This window comes from Gossypium hirsutum, chromosome D07 (assembly GCF_007990345.1).
Source record: "Gossypium hirsutum isolate 1008001.06 chromosome D07, Gossypium_hirsutum_v2.1, whole genome shotgun sequence".
NCBI lineage: Eukaryota > Viridiplantae > Streptophyta > Magnoliopsida > Malvales > Malvaceae > Gossypium > Gossypium hirsutum.
In genome coordinates, this window is record NC_053443.1 from 19,405,813 (window position 1) to 19,425,190 (window position 19,378).

Genomic DNA, 19,378 nt, shown 5'->3' on the forward strand with positions numbered 1-19,378 from the left:
TTTATTAGATTTAAATCCAACCTTTTATTTTTGTACAGATCATCACACGTCGTGGGTACAAAATTGCCTAGGCACACAACCTAGTTAAAGCAGACAACAATTTTAGATATCCCAATCCTTGTGAGATTGACCTTACTCCATGTACTATTGTTTACATAATGTTTAGGCGTAAGAATTTATTTTTGTTAGATTCGACACCCATCAATCATCAAGCACCAATGTTCCTACTCGTCCTTATGGCACTAGGCAAAAGACGAAAACTCTTTTGGAGTTGTTCAAATAGACTTCTTTGATGCTAATTAACAATCCAATTTATGATGCTTCTTCACCAACTCATTACCCAGAAGAAGTTTCTCCCCATGGATCAAGTATATCTCACTAATTATCATTCAAGAAGAAAGGTATTCAATCAAGTGATCATGCCATTCCAACATCTCCCCCAAACCCAAAGCCAAATTCCATAGTGATGAATGTCATGACGACTAACACCATATCCTTAGAAGAACATGTGGGAAACGATGGATAGTCTCCTTGCAAGCCTCAAAGAAAAGGATGGCCATATGGACTTCACAATAAAAAGGATTCTTGATCTTACTAGGAAGAAGCCAGCCAATGAATAGATTCAACATTGAGTGTAATGGCCCAAATTTAAAGTTATCGGAATAGTGGTTTCGGGACCACAAATCTGATGAGGAAAATTTTATTTTTATTATATTTCTATGGCCTAAAATTTCACGGAAAGATTTCATGAAAATTTTGTTCAAAATTTTTGACGTTTGGGCACTCAATTTAGTCAAAAGGACTAAATTGTAAAAAGTGCAAAAGTTGAGTTCTATATGTTAGAGGTGTCCAATTGTTATGAAATTTTAAATTTGAGGTCTTTATATGGTAATTAGACCATTGGTTAAGTTGGTGGAAAAAAAATGGACATGTTTAGGCATGTTTCTAAAGTTTTTCATTAAGGGCATTTTAGTTATTTAGCTATTAAAATGAATTAAAAACAAAATTAAAAGCCAATTTTTGATCATCTTCTTTATTAGGCTGAATTTAGCAAGGGGAGAAGCCATAGTTAGGGTTTTCAAGCTTCCAAGCTCCATAGTAAGTGATCCCAAGCCCCGTTTTTAATGCTCTTTACGTTTTTGAGATCCCGGTAGCTTAATTTACTTATTCTAGCAATAATTTAACCTAGGGTTTATATTTGGAAAAATACTCATAGGTGAAAAGTGTTTATTTTGATGTTTTATTATAGAATATGAAGCTATAAATTATGTTAAACAACTTTTGCTAGCCGATTTTAAGCGAAAACGAGTAAGTTGACATAATCGGTAAAAATCCCTAATGTACATAAGTAAGTGTTAGAGTGAGAATTTGATGTTGTCATAGAAGAGAAAATGTTCAGCATGTTATATAACAAAATAATATGAGATGAAATTTAATTTCCGAACTTTGGGGCAAAAGTGTAATTATGTAAAAGTTTAGGGGCAAAATCGTAATTTTTCCAAAGTTAGAGTCGAGGGCTGTTTTGATAAATGTGAGTATCAAATGAGTTAAATTTTCTATTTTAGATCAAGAAGAACGAAACTCGAGGTTAGACAAAGGAAAGAATAAAGTTGAAGGCTAAGTTGGTGAATTTGGCTATATTTTGTACCGATGTAAGTTTACGGTAAATAAACACAATATTTCAATAATTATTAATATTGTTATTTTCCAAAAATTTGCATTTATTTTATGAATTTATTTAATGTTGACTCAAGTATGAGATGACAGAGAATCGGTGTTAAAAAGCCCCGTTGAAACATGAGGAATGTATCGGATACAAATGTCATGACATTTGGGTAAAGAGGTCCCATGTAAGACATGTCTGGGACATGGCGTTGGCACCGAGATGAGAGGTCCTCCGTAAGACCATGTCTGGGACATGGCATGGGCTCCGATATGAGAACATCTCATGTAAGACCATGTCTGGGACATGGCTTTGGCATGTTATTATCAGAAAAGACCCAAGTATCCTTATTATTCCAACGTGGCTCAACGGGCTAGTAAACGAATCATGTTAATGAAAGTTCATTTAAAAGCATAAATGGCAAGCTCAGATGAGTTATAAGAGTTAAGAACTTACTATATTATCAATTGATACTCAATGTTTCAGCAAGAGAAGAATAAGTTACGATTATGAGTTAACTAAGTAAACCAGCAAGAGAATGAGAATGAGATTAAATAAAGAGTAAACTAGAGATCTTGACATTTGAGTTTAATTATTTGTGTTAAATGTTGTTATTTATTTGCTAGTAAACTTACTAAGCTTATGCTTACTTCTTTTGTTTTTCTTTCTCTTATAGTATTGTAAAGCTACTTTCGGGAACTTAAAGACGTCGGAGATCGTCCACACCATCAACGACAACAACTCGGTATTTTATGATGAACCATGTTTGAGTTATGGCATGTATAGGGACTTAGTTATTTTGAATGTTTGTATTTATGATTTTGCTAAAGAATGATATGTAAGTATTTGATGATGAATGGTTGTTAAAATGGCTAAGTATGAAGGTGTTTGTTGTTACAAATGTTTAGGTGATAAATCATGCATAGAAATCATGAAAGAGTAAAATTTGCAAAGAAACAAATTTCAAGCAGCAACAGTGACGTGACTTTGAAAAATCACCTAGAATAGTATAAAATGAATTATAAGGTTAATGATATATAGAATTAAATCTTATTGAGTCTACTTTCATAGAAAAATAATGGTGTAGCAAAATGAGTTTTATATTTTAAGATATGTGAATTTTAGTGAGACAGGGTCAGAACTGTTTTTGGAGTCCTCTGTTCTGAGTTTAGAAAATAATTAAAAATTGTAAAAAATGTTTATGAGTTTTAGTTTATATGTATAGATTCCTTATTGAGTCTATTTTCTGTAGAAATAAGTGAGAACACCATATGAAAATCCTAAAATGAGAAAGCTTATTTTTAGTGACAAGAAGTCAGGATAGCCGAGTGGTGAAACAGGGAAAACTTTAACTAATAAACTGTACTAATTGGCTGAACCAAAAATTCTGAAAACTTTATGATAAGAAGACATATGAGTCTAGTTTCAGGAAAAATTTACGGATTTAAATTTCAAATTTCGTAGCTCGAGTTATAACTAAATTAGTAACTGCTGCGCAGGTGGACAGCTTTGTTGTGAATAGTGAAATTAATTTCAAAAGTAAAATTTTATGCCCCGAATTTTTAAGTTAAGTAAAGTAATGCATCGAGCTCGAATCTGGCAATGGTCTCGGGTAAGGGGTGTTACATTTTTTTAGTATCAGAGCCAGGTTTAGTCGGTTCTCAGAATACTCAGTATGAATAAGAGTCTACCTATACATGCCATACTTATATTTTGATAGTGTGACGGCTCTTGACGATTTTAAAATATTTTCTTTTATAGTTATGGATCCCGAACGAGTTGGCACTGATGAAGTAGAGAGTAATGCGGCCGCTCCCGCAGAAGGGACGGTGCCACCAGATGTTAATGTTAGTGAAAGACCCATATCATTGAGAGTCTACTAGAGGAGCTTGGTGAACAATCTAATGTGCAAGTTGCCAAATATTCTCAACTAATAATCAATGAAGTTGTCACTGCCGATCAACTCATAGAGCTCATCAAATAAGCTGTCAAAGATCACGTTGATTGTGTACTCTACCTTCGTACAACTATACCAAGCCATACTCCTACAAGATTGATCATCTCAAAATGCTAGAAAGCTATCAACCTCCAAAATTTCAACAATTCGATGAAAAAAAGAATCCACACCAATATTTTGCTCATTTCGTGGAGACATGTAATAGCGTCGAAATTGATGACGATCTCATGATGAAGCAATTTTTCAAGTCACTAAAAGGAAATACCTTTAATTGGTATACTAACCTTGAGGTTGGAACAATTGATGATTGAAAACAACTTAAACATGAATTTCTCAATAAATTTTATAGCACTCGTCACATTATTAGCATGATCACTGTACGACAATAGAAAAATTAACCAGCCATTGAAAATCTTGGAAGAAATGAAACCATCGGCTTCTTTTGCCACTGTAGAGATAAAGTTGAAGGCATCATTTCCTATTAACGTAAATTGGAAATTTGTTAATAATAAAATATGAAAGGAAGCTGCAAAATTGAGATAAACTGATGCTTTGGTATCAAAGTATTAAACCCTTTTATGTGATTATCAAAATTATGGAATCTGCCATTTTGATGGAAAAATGGGAAATTTGATTTCCAATGCAAAACCACGATCAAAAGTTGACAAATAAATCTTGGCCGGCCATGGCAAAAGTTGAAAATAGAATATTTCAGGTAAAAAGAATTTTTAGGTCCCTTTCAATTTTAAAATCGATTAAATTAGTCCTTATAAAAGAATAATTTAATCTCTATCTATTTCGAAAGTGAGCAAATGAAGAAAATTACTAATAATTTCTATCCAATTTATCCTATGCGGTGATAAGGAAAAAAGGATAAAAATGTTAAAAATAAAAAAAACCCACTTGTCAAATTTCGATTGGTCGATGAGAATTATTTTATTACCTAAAAAGAAATCATCAAAAACCTTAGTCGTGAATTGAAAATTATTAACTATGTAAGTAATTGTCTTTATTTGCTCATTTTCTAAATGAACAAGGAACTAAAAAATCTTTTTACTAATATTTGGATAATCCTGAATCAATGTAATTAATTTTTCATTATATTTAAATAAATTTAAAAATATTTATTTTTAAGCCTTTCAAAAGAAAATTTATATTATTGATGGATGAGGCGTGAAATTGTGAGTTATTAGCTGCATCAAATATAATCATTAATAAAAAAAACAAATAATAAATAATCCTTAATAAAAACAAATAATTACTATTATAATATATGAATGGTTAAACAAATTAATATAATTTAATTATATTGAATAATTCAAATAAAAAATTTATTTTACAATATTTGAAAAATTAATTAAAAATAAAATGGCGTAGGAAATAAAAAAGTCGATTGTTACAATTATAAAAGCCTAATTCATTAAGCATCACTTGTAAAACGCTTCATTTTCTTCCTCTTCTGCAACTCACTCATCACAAATCTTGGCTATTCATACATCAATCTAACCCTACTTATGTTCCGTCCCAAATTTAATTTCACAAAAGAAAAAAAAATGACAACAATTTTACCAACCAAAAATCCTTTCTTTTCTCTTTCTATGCCAACATTTGTTCCTTTGTTCAAGTGGCCACTACCTGCATCAACTTCATGCTTAGACTGTTAAATCTTTCTCGTGAATATTGTCTTGATGCTTTTCTCCAATCGGTACCGGCTTTCATCATTGCAGCAAACTCCTCATAACTTATGCGCCCGTCCTGCAATTCAAATGTAAAAGCTTTTAACGATACTTGTAGAAAAAGAAATGCCCGGTCTGATATTACGCATTACAGCAGGATTCATTCACCTTGTTAGTGTCCACATCATGCATAATGGCATTGATAACTTCTTCACTACAGGGGTCAACTTCATCATTTAAGGCATCTCGCAAATCTTCTTTCTCTAAATACCCACTTTTATTTAGATCCAAGAAGGCAAAAGCTTTATGTAAGTGTTCATCATTCGCCATTTTCCTGAGGTGAACTGAAACTGCTACAAACTCTCCATAATTCAGAGACCCATCACCATCACCACCAGCCTGTTAAAACCAACATAATATGGGTGAAGTGCAAATGTACCAGTTGCATTACTTCTGATTAACTGACGAGACAAAAAATTTAAAATTTTTTGGTTAAGCACAAATAATCTTACAGCTCCCACTAGGATCTGCAAATCTGCATCAGGAATCTGCTGGCCAAGCTTTTGCAATCCTGCCTTGAGCTCCTCGAGGGTTATTTTGCCTCGTTGTTTGGTGTCCATCATGTCAAATGTCTCTTTTATATCAGCTACTTCCTCCACAGACAAATGCTCAGCAATCACCTGGCAAATCAAGAAAAACTCCAAAGGTTAAGACTAGAGACATGTACAGCCAGTTACTAGGAGATGATTAAATTATTACCCTTAGAGCTCTCTTCTTAAGCTTGTTCATTACTGAAAATTGTTTAAGCCTAGCTTTCACAGTCTCACCCAATGGTACATTGGGAGCTTTCTTGGCGTGTTGTAACCACGGATGTTCTGCACAAACAAGTTCAGATGATTTATTTGTATAAAGTCAAAAGATATCAATGTAAATAAAACACGCAAGGAAGGTGCCTAAAAGGTTACCGAGCACTTCCTGAGCAGTAAGCCGTTTCTTTGGATCAGGATTAAGCATCTTCCTTACAAGGTCCTTTGCATTGTCAGAAACCTTAGGCCATGGGTCCCTCTTGAAGTCAATAACAGAGCGAATAATTGCCTCCGCCACTCCCTGCTCAGTCTCTATATAAAATACAACAAATTTATTTATATCTAGTTTTCTAAAAGCACGAGAATAGATTAGGGCAAATGTATGCAAAAACACGTATGAACCTCTTGATCACATAATATTTAAGCATTTTAAAAGAAACAGCACATTTTTTTTCTTCACCTTATCTTTGCCAACAGGCTTTGAAAGACGATACAATTATCCATCAAGCCAAATGAACAAAGAAAAAGTCCTCAAAGATTAAAAGACCAACCTGCCCAGAATGGTGGGACACCACAAATTAAAATATAAAGGATAACTCCGGCACTCCAAACATCAACCTCAGGGCCATAATTACGTTTAAGAACCTCTGGAGCCATATAATATGGACTTCCCACAATCTCATTGAACCGTTCACCTGTTACAAAGAGCATTCTTGCAATGTTAGTGCACAATATAGAAAAGGAGATGCTAAAGCAACCCAACAGCTGATGTGCGATACCAGGTTTAAAGAAGACTGACAACCCAAAATCAATTGCCTTCAAGGGGGAAGCTTCCTTCTTGTTTGCAAATAGAAAATTTTCTGGTTTCAGATCTCGATGCATGACTCCATGTTTATGACACATCTGCAACAAGTTTGTGACCAAGTTATTTATCTTCATCTGACATAAAAAGCACTATCATCCAGATAGAGAGCAATTGCATTCAAAGAGTTCACTTTTTATCAACAGCAACTTTGGAGCCCTGAAAGCATCCTTATTACTTTATTACCTACCATGAGGTTATGCGGAAATGAAGATAAGCAATCAACAGGAATGGCTAACATTGGCCAGACGAGTTGATTAGTAGGTGCAAACAAGAACATTCACAAAGGAAGATTATATACCAAACCAACAAAAATTCAACCTAGCAATCAGAAAATCTATTCATTCATCACTACCAAATGTAATTCAAAGCAGAACTGCAAGAATGTAACCGGGGCTTCTGTAATGCTAAAACCGTTGTTTTAACAAACATATGATGCATAACTACACTGTAAGACTAAAATATGAAGTGCAAGACTATATATCAATTCAGAAACAGAAAAATAATTCAGAATTCGACCTGAACAACTTCGACAATGGTCTTCATGACCCCAGCAGCTGCTCGTTCAGTGTAGTGTCCCCTTGCAACAATCCTATCAAACAACTCCCCTCCCTCGCACAATTCCATTACAATGTGCACAGCATCATCATCCTCAAAAGTATCCTTCAATGTAACCACATTAGGATGCTTAGGCAAGTGCTTCATTATCTGTACTTCCCTCCTCACATCCTCGATATCCACTGCAGTCCTAAGTTTCTTCTTGGATATGGATTTACAAGCAAATTTTTCAGTTGAGTTGGGATCAGTACACAAATATGTTACACCGAATTCGCCACGACCCATCTCACGGCCTAGATCATATTGAGCTGAAATGTCACGGCCAGTGAGTTCGTTTAAAACCTTTAGCTTGAACGTAGTAGATCCATGGGTGACACCATATTCATCCGCAGAATATGGAATAGCTTTGTTCTTTTTCCCCTTTTTTTTATTACTATTAGTATCCACTAGAGGACCAGTGGTAGCACAGCAATTTCCCATGAATCAAAACACAACGTTAAACAGCCAACAACTCGCTCTGATCCAAGTTGCCTGGAATTTCATCCCCATAAGCAAAACATATAAATATATAAAAACTTATGAGGTAACCATACATCAATAAGCCAAAATTGAACTCGCAAATCCATAACATTAAACAACTTTAAATTTATGTCTCTGTTTTGGGCAAAAATACAAATTAAAGACACCAAAAATGGAAAGAAAAGAAAAAGGAGAGGAACTTCCAAGAAAGTTGGAAGATTTGAAGTTGAAAGTATTTCACAAAGAGAACCAAAAAGAAAATCTCTACAAAAAACCCTCTCAACAAGAGAGGCGGAGAAAAAGATAATCTGCCTAAAAAATGAACCACATTAAACAAAGAGAAGAAAATAAAATAAAAGGAGGAAATTTAACTTACTCACCTTCAAAAAAAAAAAAAACCCAGAATCTCGTGGCAATGAAAAATGTTAAAGAATGTTGAGACAAATGAAAAGGGTTTTGTAAATTTTCAGCTGAAATGTGATTCAATGTGTGAGAAATGAAATGATATAAAAAGAAACAATGAGAAAGAGGGAGAGAGAAGAAGGAGAGTCAAAGCTCTCTCCTTGCGAAGACTTCCTCTCTGCAACCTCTCTCTTCTTTCTTCTTTCTTCTTCTTCCTCCCTGAGAAATTAAAAATCCAAGCTTTTCTTTTCTTTTTTTCTTTTTTTCTTTTTTTAGTCTCTTGAATTCAACGATTGAACAAGAAACAGACGGAGGAATATCTCTGTTGTCTTTTTTTTTCTTATAGTTATTTACTTCCAAAAATACCTAAACAAACCTCAAAATAAAATGTCATCATTTTTAAAACTCAATTGCCTTTCTATTTTTGATACTTTCCCTTTTATTTTTTTAAATATTCTTTTATTTATTTTACTATTATTATTATTATTAAATATAAACAAAAATTAACCTTCGGTAATAAGAACGAAGATGTAGATAATAAATTATTTCAAAATATGAGGTCAAAAGTTTAGTCAAAGTTTGACATCCTTTTTCTTTTCAAGTTTGACATCCAATACCTTGTTTGCTTGTAACTTACGGCCGTTGTCTCCTCATCTAGAATGTCTCTAACTTACCAATAAATTGACGAAAATAATGGTCAAATATCAGATATTTAAGACAAATGCGCAACATATATATATTCTATTCCTCATACAATATATAAAGTTCAACAAAGAACACAAATGGTTTTTTCCGCAGTGATGTTTTGGAGTACTGATTCATTGACATAGAGAGGTCGACTTGAGGTACTAAAACTCAAGTTCAGAAATACAATTTTTAGATTAAAATGTTTCAACCATACAAGCATAAACATATACCACACGTTCAATTTATACTAGAAAGACAAGTTACAACAGGTAAATCAAAATTTAGTGTTGCTGGTAAATTAAAAGTTGTAGCATTAAAACTCACGGCATAAATTTCTTTATCAAATCAAGGCCAAAAAATCTATTTTTAATAGCAATCAACTACCTAAATTTACCAACATCATAGCAACCGGTTTAAAAGTCTTTACGAAAGTTCAAATTGTGGAGACTCTCGAAATAATGTTTGTCTATGAATTTTCACTCCTCCCTTATTATAATCTACGCATGAAACAATAAAATCAAGAGCTGAGCTCAGTGGTATTCGACCAATGTCCAGAGTACTTTATAATAACACTCAATTTCAAGCATTTAAATTAGTCAACATACACAACAACACCACTCAAAATTAACTTTAACAAAAATAAATTACGCTTCTTTCAGTCATTTCTTCATTAATCACTCTTGATTTTCACTTTTTAACTTTTTTAAAATTTCTAAACTTTAGCTCATGTAACTACGTGTGAGAGATTATGTTGGGTACACAAGTATCTGACCAAACTTCATTAAAATATATTAAAATATGTTTAACGATATTATAATGCATGCAACATGCGACTTACACAACCGATCCCCTCAATGTAAATCACAATAATACGCTACTCCCGTACACTACTAGCACCCCATAAAATGAACTATGAGAACAATTTATACCTTAGTAATTTCTGAAAACATTTACAAGGGTCGATATGTGATGACTCTTAATCATTATCAATTTATACAATTAATGTAACACCTCATATCTAATCCAAAAGTTTAATTTGGACATGAAGCTACTTCAATCCCTAGGATGACCCAATCATTCAATCATACAATTAATTACATGCTCAAATTGCAATTAAGCCATTTCCAACATAATTGTATCATATCAACCATCCTATATAAGTGTCTTAGAAATGCTTAACATTTATTTAGTAAAAAAAAATTGCTCATATAAGTAAAATCTGTCAAACAAAGCCTAAAATAAACATATAAGATTCAACAATTCATCCAGAAATTTTGTTAGTGCTGCTAACATTTTGTTAACACATTTCAATTGTCAACTTAAGTGCATAAAATTATTACCCGGAGCTTAAATGTCAATTTACACAAAATTTATCACGCTAAGCTATTGAGCAAATAATAATATTCAATCAACGCCATCTAATACCATGAACGCAATTAGTAAATAAATTAATCATCAAGCCAGTGTGGCCCAATGAATGTATCAACCATAGCAAATAAAGACAAAAATAGCAACAGTGATCCTAGGTGCATGCCCTTTAAAAGTTTAATTTTGTAAAATTAATTACAGTTGCGAGTGTGAAAGCTTTATTTGGTTGCTGCCACGGACTTCCTTGTCACTGCCTCGGATTTGCGCACGAAAAAAACCAAAACTGGTGCGCTGAGCGAAATCGCTCAATGTTTGACTCATTGTATTTTAAAATTTATTCACAGCAATTAGAATGAATAGTTATTCCATTTATACCTTTTATTTCATTATTTAGTTTAATTGAATGAGTGAAACGGCCAGGTAGTATTATGGTCTCATTTCAGTCTCTCACGGAATACTCATTCCGTGCTATAATTAAAGAATAGTCGTCAAATATTTTTTATTCAAAAATATCCCAAACTAAAAACATCATATTAACCATAATTTCAGTTTATGAATTTTAGTTATGGAAGAAAAAATAAGAAGAAATAAAAATTGAAACTCAATCATTACGATTAAATGCTTTTCCAACTTCGAATTCATCTAACAATGTTAGTTTTACAGCATCAACATAAGGTCTCCTTCACTCTGACATGTTCCAAACCCAGTAACGAATTTTTAAAAAATAAAACAAAACAAAATAACCCAAATCAGAAAGACAAAAAAATTGTGATGGACAATGGGAGATTAACATAGGGGAGACTTTCATGTATGAATCTATAGGTTTTGGTGAGCTTTTAGGACAAATTAAGCAAAAAAAAAATTGAAAGAGTAGGTGGAGATAAAGCTTTGGAGAGGAAGATACATGAGAAAAAAAAGAGGACAAGAGGAGAAAGAGAAAAAGAAAGGAATAGATAAAACTCTAGAGAAAAGAAAGAGATAAAATCTCTAGAAAGCTCTAATGGTTTTAAGATCAATTGGATTGTGAATACGGGGGTAATTAAGGTCTCTAGAAAGCTCTAATGGTTTTTATTTATTATTGCATTTATTTTTCTTTATTATAGTCTTTTTTTTATTTTTTTTATTTTCGGCAAGGCTGTTCTTTTGCTGTTTTGGTTTGTTTGGTTGTATTTTTTTTCCATTTTATATTAAATAAATCCAATTGGTTATATTCAAAAGAAAAATATATAATAAAATAATTTCAAATATAATTTTTAGATTTATTTTTAAATTTAGAAAATTTAATTTATTGTTAAATAATGTTTTTATTATTAAATATAAAATGTTAAATTATTTATTTTCAAATACTATTTTTTTGACATAATATTTATAAAATTATTTAGAAATAAATCATATTTTTACAAACAATATATTAATTATACAATTAGATATATTTGTAATATACGTTACTAAATTATTAGCATTTAATTATAATATTAAAATTTTCTAGATATTACTTTTATTATTTTTATGAATTATATTAATTAAATTAAATTTATATGAACATTTAACAATAATTGAATAATAAAAATACTATTATTAAATAGTATTTAATAATTATTATATTAAAACATGATTAAATTATTTATTATTATAATTCTATTAAAATTTAATAATAATAACAATAATCATCTATTTAAAAAAAATCTACTAAGGGTAATCTGGTCATTTCAACTTTTTCTCTTATGCTATTACAACACCTATTCCATTCCTCCCAACCAAATGTGCTGTTAGGCTTCGTTTGTCTCGTTGAAAATGATTTCTGGAAAAATAATTTATTTTTCTGAAAAAGTTAATATTTTCTGGTGTTTTGATGAATCTGTATAAAATATTTTCTATTGTTTGGCAGATTTCCTAAAAATATTTCATAAAAACTGTTTTCAATGAAACAAACGTACGTTTGAGATTTTCTTATCTTTTCATTGTTTAATGGAATTTATTTTATATTTATAAATTTATATTTTACATTGTTCTTTGTAAAATAAACACGACATAGAAATATTTGTTATAAAATATTATAGTGCAATTTCCTTTTAACAATTGAAATTTATTTTATAGCAAGAAAATATTTTGTAATAATCAATGTCATATATAAACTTAATAATAAATAATGCTTAATTAAAACTTAATTTAAATTACATATATTACATATAGGAGAGTACATATTGACACATTAGAGTTGTAAAGGATAAATGAAACTAAGCACTATTTAAATAAATACTCATATTTATATAATTAAAATATGTCATAAGTCCTTGTACTCTTTGTAAATTTGAAATTAAATTCATGTACTTTTATTTTTAGTTAGTCCTACTTTTTAGATATCAAAATTCAAGTTCAGTTGTTAGCATTAGTAAAATTATTTTGTTAAATTATATTTATTATAATGTCATTTTTTAGTTACATAAATATCGAGCATTTTTTATTTAAAAATGTGACATCAACAAAATTGACAAAAACAAAATAACAATGTTATCAATTGGACTTGATTTTTAAATCTGAAAAAGTAGAGGGACTAAATTCTTGAAAATAAAATTACATGGACTAAATTCCAAATTTGTGAAGAGTACATAGGCTTATGACATATTTTAACCTTTATACTACAAAACATTTATTATTAATATATTTATAATTGTAATAAATATTTATTATTAAAATATTAATTTTGAATATTTTTCAATAACATATGAAGAATATTATTTAAAATTATTATTTTTAAAATTTATTATTAAAATAAAATTTAAATATTAAATAATTTATTAAAATAATAAATTATATTAATAATTTATTATATGATTAAATAGAAATAATAAATATGTATGCTTAATAATATTAAAAATTATGATATTTTATATTTATATTTTATTAATTTTAAATATTTTTAAAAATAAAAATTTATTATTAATGTAATAATATTAAGCTTCACTTAAGTTAATTTTTATATAAAAATAAAATCACCCATAAAATAGCTATTTTCTGAAGAATGACTTCCACTTTTAAAAAGGGTAAGTCATTTACCAATAAAAATGGCTTATTCTTCATTGACCTATAAGTCATTTTTCGTTGACCAAGTTGATTTCCATGAAACAAACAAAGAGAAATGCAGAAAACATTTTCTGGAAACAAGCGGAACCTTAGTATAAGTATTTGGTTTTGCAATTTATAAAAAAAAAACCATTGAGATAATAATAAATCATTCTCGAAGAATTCAATAGGTAGCAATAACATTCAGATACACGAGTGTCCAATCAAACTCCCAATAACAATTGATGAATAATAGTGAAAACACAACAATGATAATACTTCATTACATGTTAAAGACGACTTAATCAATAACCAACCAAACACTGAATGTACAAAGTGTAATAATGACAATACTCCAAATGCTCAAGACAATATGCACAATAAACAAAAAGCAACGATGAAATCCCTTATACGCTACAACATGTCAACTATATCTGAAGAATTTTCAACTAGTTTTATCGAGTTTTTTTTTCATTTTATAAATGTAATAATTTAAATAAAACATCATTAATCATTAAATCAATTACTTCACAAAATAAATTCTAGAATGCAAAGAAGTTTCTAAGCAAGCTTGACTAAGACTGTTCAATCTTCACCTTTCATGTTTCAGCGTCTTTAACTAATCATTCAGAAAAAATTCTAACAATTAATCAAATGCCTATAAATATATTCGATACCAAGTAACTTCATCTCAATTACTCGAAATGGAAAATCCTAACGAATAACTTTAATAATTCGAAATTGATTTTATCCATTAACACTCAAATTAGTAACATATAATTCAATGGTATATTCATATAACGATGTACTAAATTTGAATATAATTTAAAATTTAATTCAATTGTACTTAAAATTATTTTAAGTATTACATAATGAATAAATAAATAAAAATGATAATTTTGTCTCAAAAATAAATAAAATGATTATTCATTATGTAATACCTTTTCGTCGCAAAATACTTAAAATTATTTAATTTTAATTTTATTTTAAGTACAATTGAATTAAATTTTAAATTATATTCTAATTTAGTACATATGAAATATTTAAAATTTATTTTGAGTTTAATCATATATTTAATGAGATAAATATATTTAATATGATTAAAGATAAATAGATTAAACTACTTGTTTGTTTTTTTAGAGAAAATATCGAGCACCTCTTGAACTAATAATAAAAACAAACCACACCAAACCCAAACACACGTGTTCGTCTACACATCCTTTAAGTGCAAGCAAAATTGACAAAACAATAAATAAAGCATACCAAAAGAAGGAGAAGAAACATAAAAACTGCCTCGGTGAGAGTAGAAAAAACGATCAAACCACAAAAAAAAGCCTTTAATCTTCTCCTTTGTGTATCAGTCATCCAAATTCAAAACTCTGATCGTCTTCTAGAAAAAACTCAAGCAATGATCGATCTAGCCTGGTCAGGCTGCTGCAACAAATGTCGATCCTTTTCAATAACCGCAACAGTATCAGGAGGTACTTCTTCAACCCAGCATTGAGAGTTCCCTATTTTGAAACCCATCCTTGCTATTGTATGAGCAACTAAATTAGATTCTCGATCTGCATGTTGAAAAGAAATATAATCAAAATTAAGAGCCATTATTCTATTTTCTTTAACATAAACCCCAATCGCAGATCTATCCAAAACCCCTTTGCACCTTTACGATTATCGTTCTAGAATCTCCTTCCACTACCACCTTCCGGAATCCCATATCTCTAGCAAAAGTAATGGCATGCAAGCATGCCAAGGCCTCAGCTGCGAAAGCATCTGCGACATGACTATAGAGAACCACTCCACTCCCCATAGCCAATCCCAAATTGTTCCTGATGACAACACCAGAACTGCACTGCTTTAAACGTTGGCAAAATGCCGCATCAAAATTCACCTTCACCGCCCTTCTATCTGGGTGTAGCCATTTGGACGACATCAGCCTCTATTTAATAGGTAATTTCTCCTTTATTACAATCATTTCCAACAAAAAGCTTTCAATCTTGGTCTTTGTCTCATTAATTATTTGTTGTTTCCCTTCCATTACATGTTTATTGCGAGCACACCACATCGACCACATAGTAATCGAAATTCTACTGCAAGTTCCTGCTCTATTTGTTTGGAAAATGTAACATACCCAGTCCCAAAAATTATTCAAAGTAGTCTTAGTAACCCAATTCAATCCCAACCGATGCCACACTTCTTTTGCAGGACCACATTCTAGAATAGCATGTAAAATTGATTCTGAACAGTGACCATATCTCGGACAAGTTGGAGCAGAGGCAATTTTTTGATCGTACAAAATATGGGAAGTGGGTCTAGAATTATGCATCATTCGCCATATAGTGATTTTACTTTTGGTTGGGATATCCAATAGCCGTAGTTTTCTGTAAGTTTCAGTATTTTACTTTAAGCGACGATTACTCACACAGGTAGAACGGGTGAGATGCGACATTGGGGAGGAAAAGTGTTGCACGGTTTGTGGCACCGCTTTAGAGGACATCTTCCACGCCCTTGGGGATTGTGTTGCGGCTAAAGGCGTTTGGTCGAAAATTATACCAATTGACAAGCAACACAGTTCTTTTCAAGTGATTTAAAGGAATTTTTTGCGTCAAATTTCAGAAACAATTATAGTTTTTCTTAGTTTTTTTTTTAAAAAATTACCGAAATTGGCCCATTATTTAATTATTTATCGGAATGGTCCATTTTTCGCGAAATCGCGTCCACGTCAGCGCGATGTCAGGGTACGCGTCAGGAAATCGCGTCCACGTCACCGCGAGTTGCTGACGTGGACGCGATTTCGGCCCGCGCGTGAATAGTACCCAACGGTCAAAAATTTGACTCGTTTTGGATTTGATTTTAGCTTCAAAAATAACACCGAATGGCCTGAAACTGATACTAACTGATGCGGAACCCCGAATCTAGACACAAGAGAAACACAAATTAGAAATAAAAACGAGAATAAATAAAATTAGTTAAATAATAATAAAATGATAGATTTGCCCTATGGAACCCTTGGTTAACTTGCAACCAAAAACGCCAATGATTGAGCGGCTCTCTACGAAACTCCTAGAAGAAGAACCTCTAGAAACACCGATGAACGGGAAAGAAATTTGAATATTTGTAACTCCAAAATACCCTCAAAAGTAACAAACTCCAAACTAAATAGCAAGAGAAGAACCACTCTACTCTAAAAAATTTGCCTCACACAAATTTGGAAGAAAACAAATACTCTCTTTTTCATGTATCCTCTTTCCAATGTGTAGAAAGCAAGCCTATTTATAGGCAAATTACAAGAGTAATTGAATCCTAATAAAACTCTTTAAAATTATCTAAGAAAATAAAATAAATAATAACCTAACCAATAAAATTACTTAACTCATAAGTGATGTATCCCAACCAGTGAGAATTAAGTAAATAATAATAATATACATAAAAGATTAATCCACCAATTTATGGGCTTTCACTATTCTAAGATTAGTCCAGTGAATTGCATTCCCGTATTTGTCAACGTCACGAATATGATGACTTAAATTTGTAGCAACAAAGTCTTGGACAAAAGTATTCATCTTTGATTTTAATTGCCGTGCCTTGCTTCGAGTGATTGGACCACAAGGAAAAATAACCCCTTGAGTGTCACCTCTTTGGCTCGTATCAGTTGCCCCCCCAAACGGTAAAAAAAACTATAAATACCCCACCCCTTTTTATTTTTTCACAAACAAATCCTCTCTCATATTTCCTCTCAATTTCTTTCCAAAATTCTCTCAATTTCCTTTCAAAATTCTCTCAAATCCATATTTAATTTCAATTTCCTCTCAATTTCCTTTTTTTAAAAATAATTTTAATTTTTTTTATATTTTTATAAATTGTAAAAATTTGTACGATTTCATCAATGGCCGGATCATTGACTCGTCTTGATAAGCATCACATATCGGTGGAACAAATGAAAATGGTAAGTGTTAAATTTAATTTTTAAATATTATTTAAGATTTTTTTATTTATGCATTTTTAGATAATTATTACTTTATTATTTGTTATAAAAGTCTATAGATCGGGTATTGGAATGCAATATCCAAAATATGCATGCTCCTCCATCACCGTTGGTAGAGAACTACCTGCGGGAAGCAGGTTTTTGGCACGTAGCGACGGTAGGCTGGGGATGCAGTTGGACCCAAAACTGATCAGTGCGTTGATCGAGAGGTGGAGACCCGAGACGCACACATTCTATCTTCCATGTGGAGAGTGCACTATCACTCTAGAAGATGTCCGTCTGCAATTGGGATTGCCGGTGGACGGGTACCCAGTCACCGAGTCTGCCCAATCTAGCAATTAGGAGGCGGTGTGCTACGAGCTTTTGGGCGTTATTTCGAAGAAAATAGAGGGAAGTAAGGTCGAGATGAGCTGGTTACGTGACACATTCCCTGATCCGGATGAAGATTCAACCGAAATTGGAAGAATTCGATATGATTGGGCATACATTCTTCAATTAATTGGAGGTTATCTGATGCCCGACACGTCACGGAGCCGCGTACATCTAAGATGGCTGCTGAAACTCGTTAATTTTAGAGCAGCCGGTGAATTGAGTTGGGGGTCTGCCGTCTTGGCAACGTTATATCGGGAGATGTGCGGGGCGACGTGACCGAGGAGAGCAAACATCGGAGGTAGCCTGTCACTACTGCAGTTATGGGCACGGTTTCGCTTTCCATTTCTACGTCCTCGAGTGAACCACTCATATACATTCCCACTCATAACGAGGTAAATTTTATATTACATTTTACAATTATTATGTAGATTTTTAAAAATAAAATTATGCTAAAAATTTATTTAATTAGGTGGAACCATCCGGCAAGTTATGCTCGATTACCGTCCTTTCTTGAAGATATACGGCTTCTATTGGACTAACGGTCGGAAGCACAAATAAGTATTATTGCAAATAGATATTTCCATACATTCGCTAGTCGATTGATATTTAGTATTTAGTATTTTGTATTATGTATATAACTAATATTTCTATCATGTTTACAAAGTTTCAATGGACATCATACGAGGATCCGACAATTTGGGCAGTAATCCCGGAAGAGTTTTTACAAAATCCACAAGCTTGACACGTGAAAGTCGTGTTGATCAACTACGCAACCGTGGAGCCGCACCAGACAGACAGAGTGCTACGGCAGTTTGAATGTAGACAACCGATTCCGGTGGATCCTGAGGTGTTTGATGATCAACACAAATTCGACCTTCGGTAATTGAATACAGATTGGACGAGATACTGGTCTGAGTACATGGAAATGTGGGAAGATCGGTATGAATATCTACCTACTCGGGAACCAATCATTGTTCCGGAGTTAGCGTGCATTCCAGAATACATGCCATGGTTTAGGATCCATGGCAAGCCGTATTTACTGACGTTAGAGGAGAGGCAGCGGCAAATACGTGTCGAAAGGGAAAGGCACGAGACTCTAAATCCAAGACGACAAGACGACGAAAGCAGCCCCTCAACGAGGCCCAGACATTCACCCGGCATCATCATCAGCGGCCATGCAATCACCAGGCCCAACGAGAGCACCGACGCAGTCACCCGACGTAGCAGTTCAACCGATGATACCCACGCAACTGCCTTTTCAGATGATGCCAGGTGCGTTTCCTAGCCCTTATATGTACCCTAACCCTTATATGTATCCTTTTCCGAGTCCTATGGCAGGTTGGAGCCAAATGCCTGGTTCAGCTCCATTTCCTGTTATGCCGAGCGGACCGCCGATGTATAAGCCAGCGGCGCACGAGGGATCGCAATGGGGGCCGTCGGGGAGCTCTCTTTTTTACCAA

The 19,378-nt window shown here is 32.4% G+C and overlaps 1 protein-coding gene and 1 long non-coding RNA gene across 3 annotated transcripts; one reads left to right on the plus strand and one right to left on the minus strand.

Annotated features, from left to right (window-relative positions):
* Positions 1–5,001: 5,001 nt before the first annotated feature.
* Positions 5,002–8,810, minus strand: LOC107954291 (calcium-dependent protein kinase 8). 2 transcript variants are annotated; one of them, XM_016889804.2, is made up of 9 exons: positions 8,422–8,810; positions 7,484–8,053; positions 6,882–7,005; positions 6,654–6,797; positions 6,262–6,414; positions 6,056–6,171; positions 5,809–5,976; positions 5,465–5,695; positions 5,002–5,375 (listed from the first exon to the last, which is right to left on the minus strand). In XM_016889804.2, exons 2-9 carry the CDS (start codon positions 8,000–8,002, stop codon positions 5,241–5,243), a joined length of 1,590 nt encoding a protein of 529 aa, XP_016745293.2. In that variant the 5' UTR covers positions 8,003–8,053; positions 8,422–8,810; the 3' UTR covers positions 5,002–5,240. The 2 variants fall into 2 exon arrangements, with proteins under 2 accessions (XP_016745293.2, XP_040952547.1); XM_041096613.1 differs by having other exon boundaries at positions 7,484–8,791.
* Positions 8,811–14,772: 5,962 nt separating this feature from the next.
* LOC107954290 (uncharacterized) lies at positions 14,773–16,240 on the plus strand. Its single transcript, XR_005915672.1, has 2 exons — positions 14,773–15,511; positions 15,988–16,240. It is a non-coding gene; the product is annotated as an uncharacterized lncRNA (long non-coding RNA).
* Positions 16,241–19,378: the final 3,138 nt, after the last annotated feature.

What these genes read in the sequence shown, in the direction of transcription:
- LOC107954291 (XM_016889804.2), bottom strand. Translation starts at nt 8,002, where the DNA reads ATGGGAAATTGCTGTGCTACCACTGGTCCTCTAGTGGATACTAATAGT. An exon ending in CCATTGTCGAAGTTGTTCAG is followed by an intron (nt 7,006 to 7,483) that starts GTCGAATTCTGA and finishes AACTTGTTGCAG; the next exon opens with ATGTGTCATAAACATGGAGT. An exon ending in TGTCCCACCATTCTGGGCAG is followed by an intron (nt 6,415 to 6,653) that starts GTTGGTCTTTTA and finishes TATTTTATATAG; the next exon opens with AGACTGAGCAGGGAGTGGCG.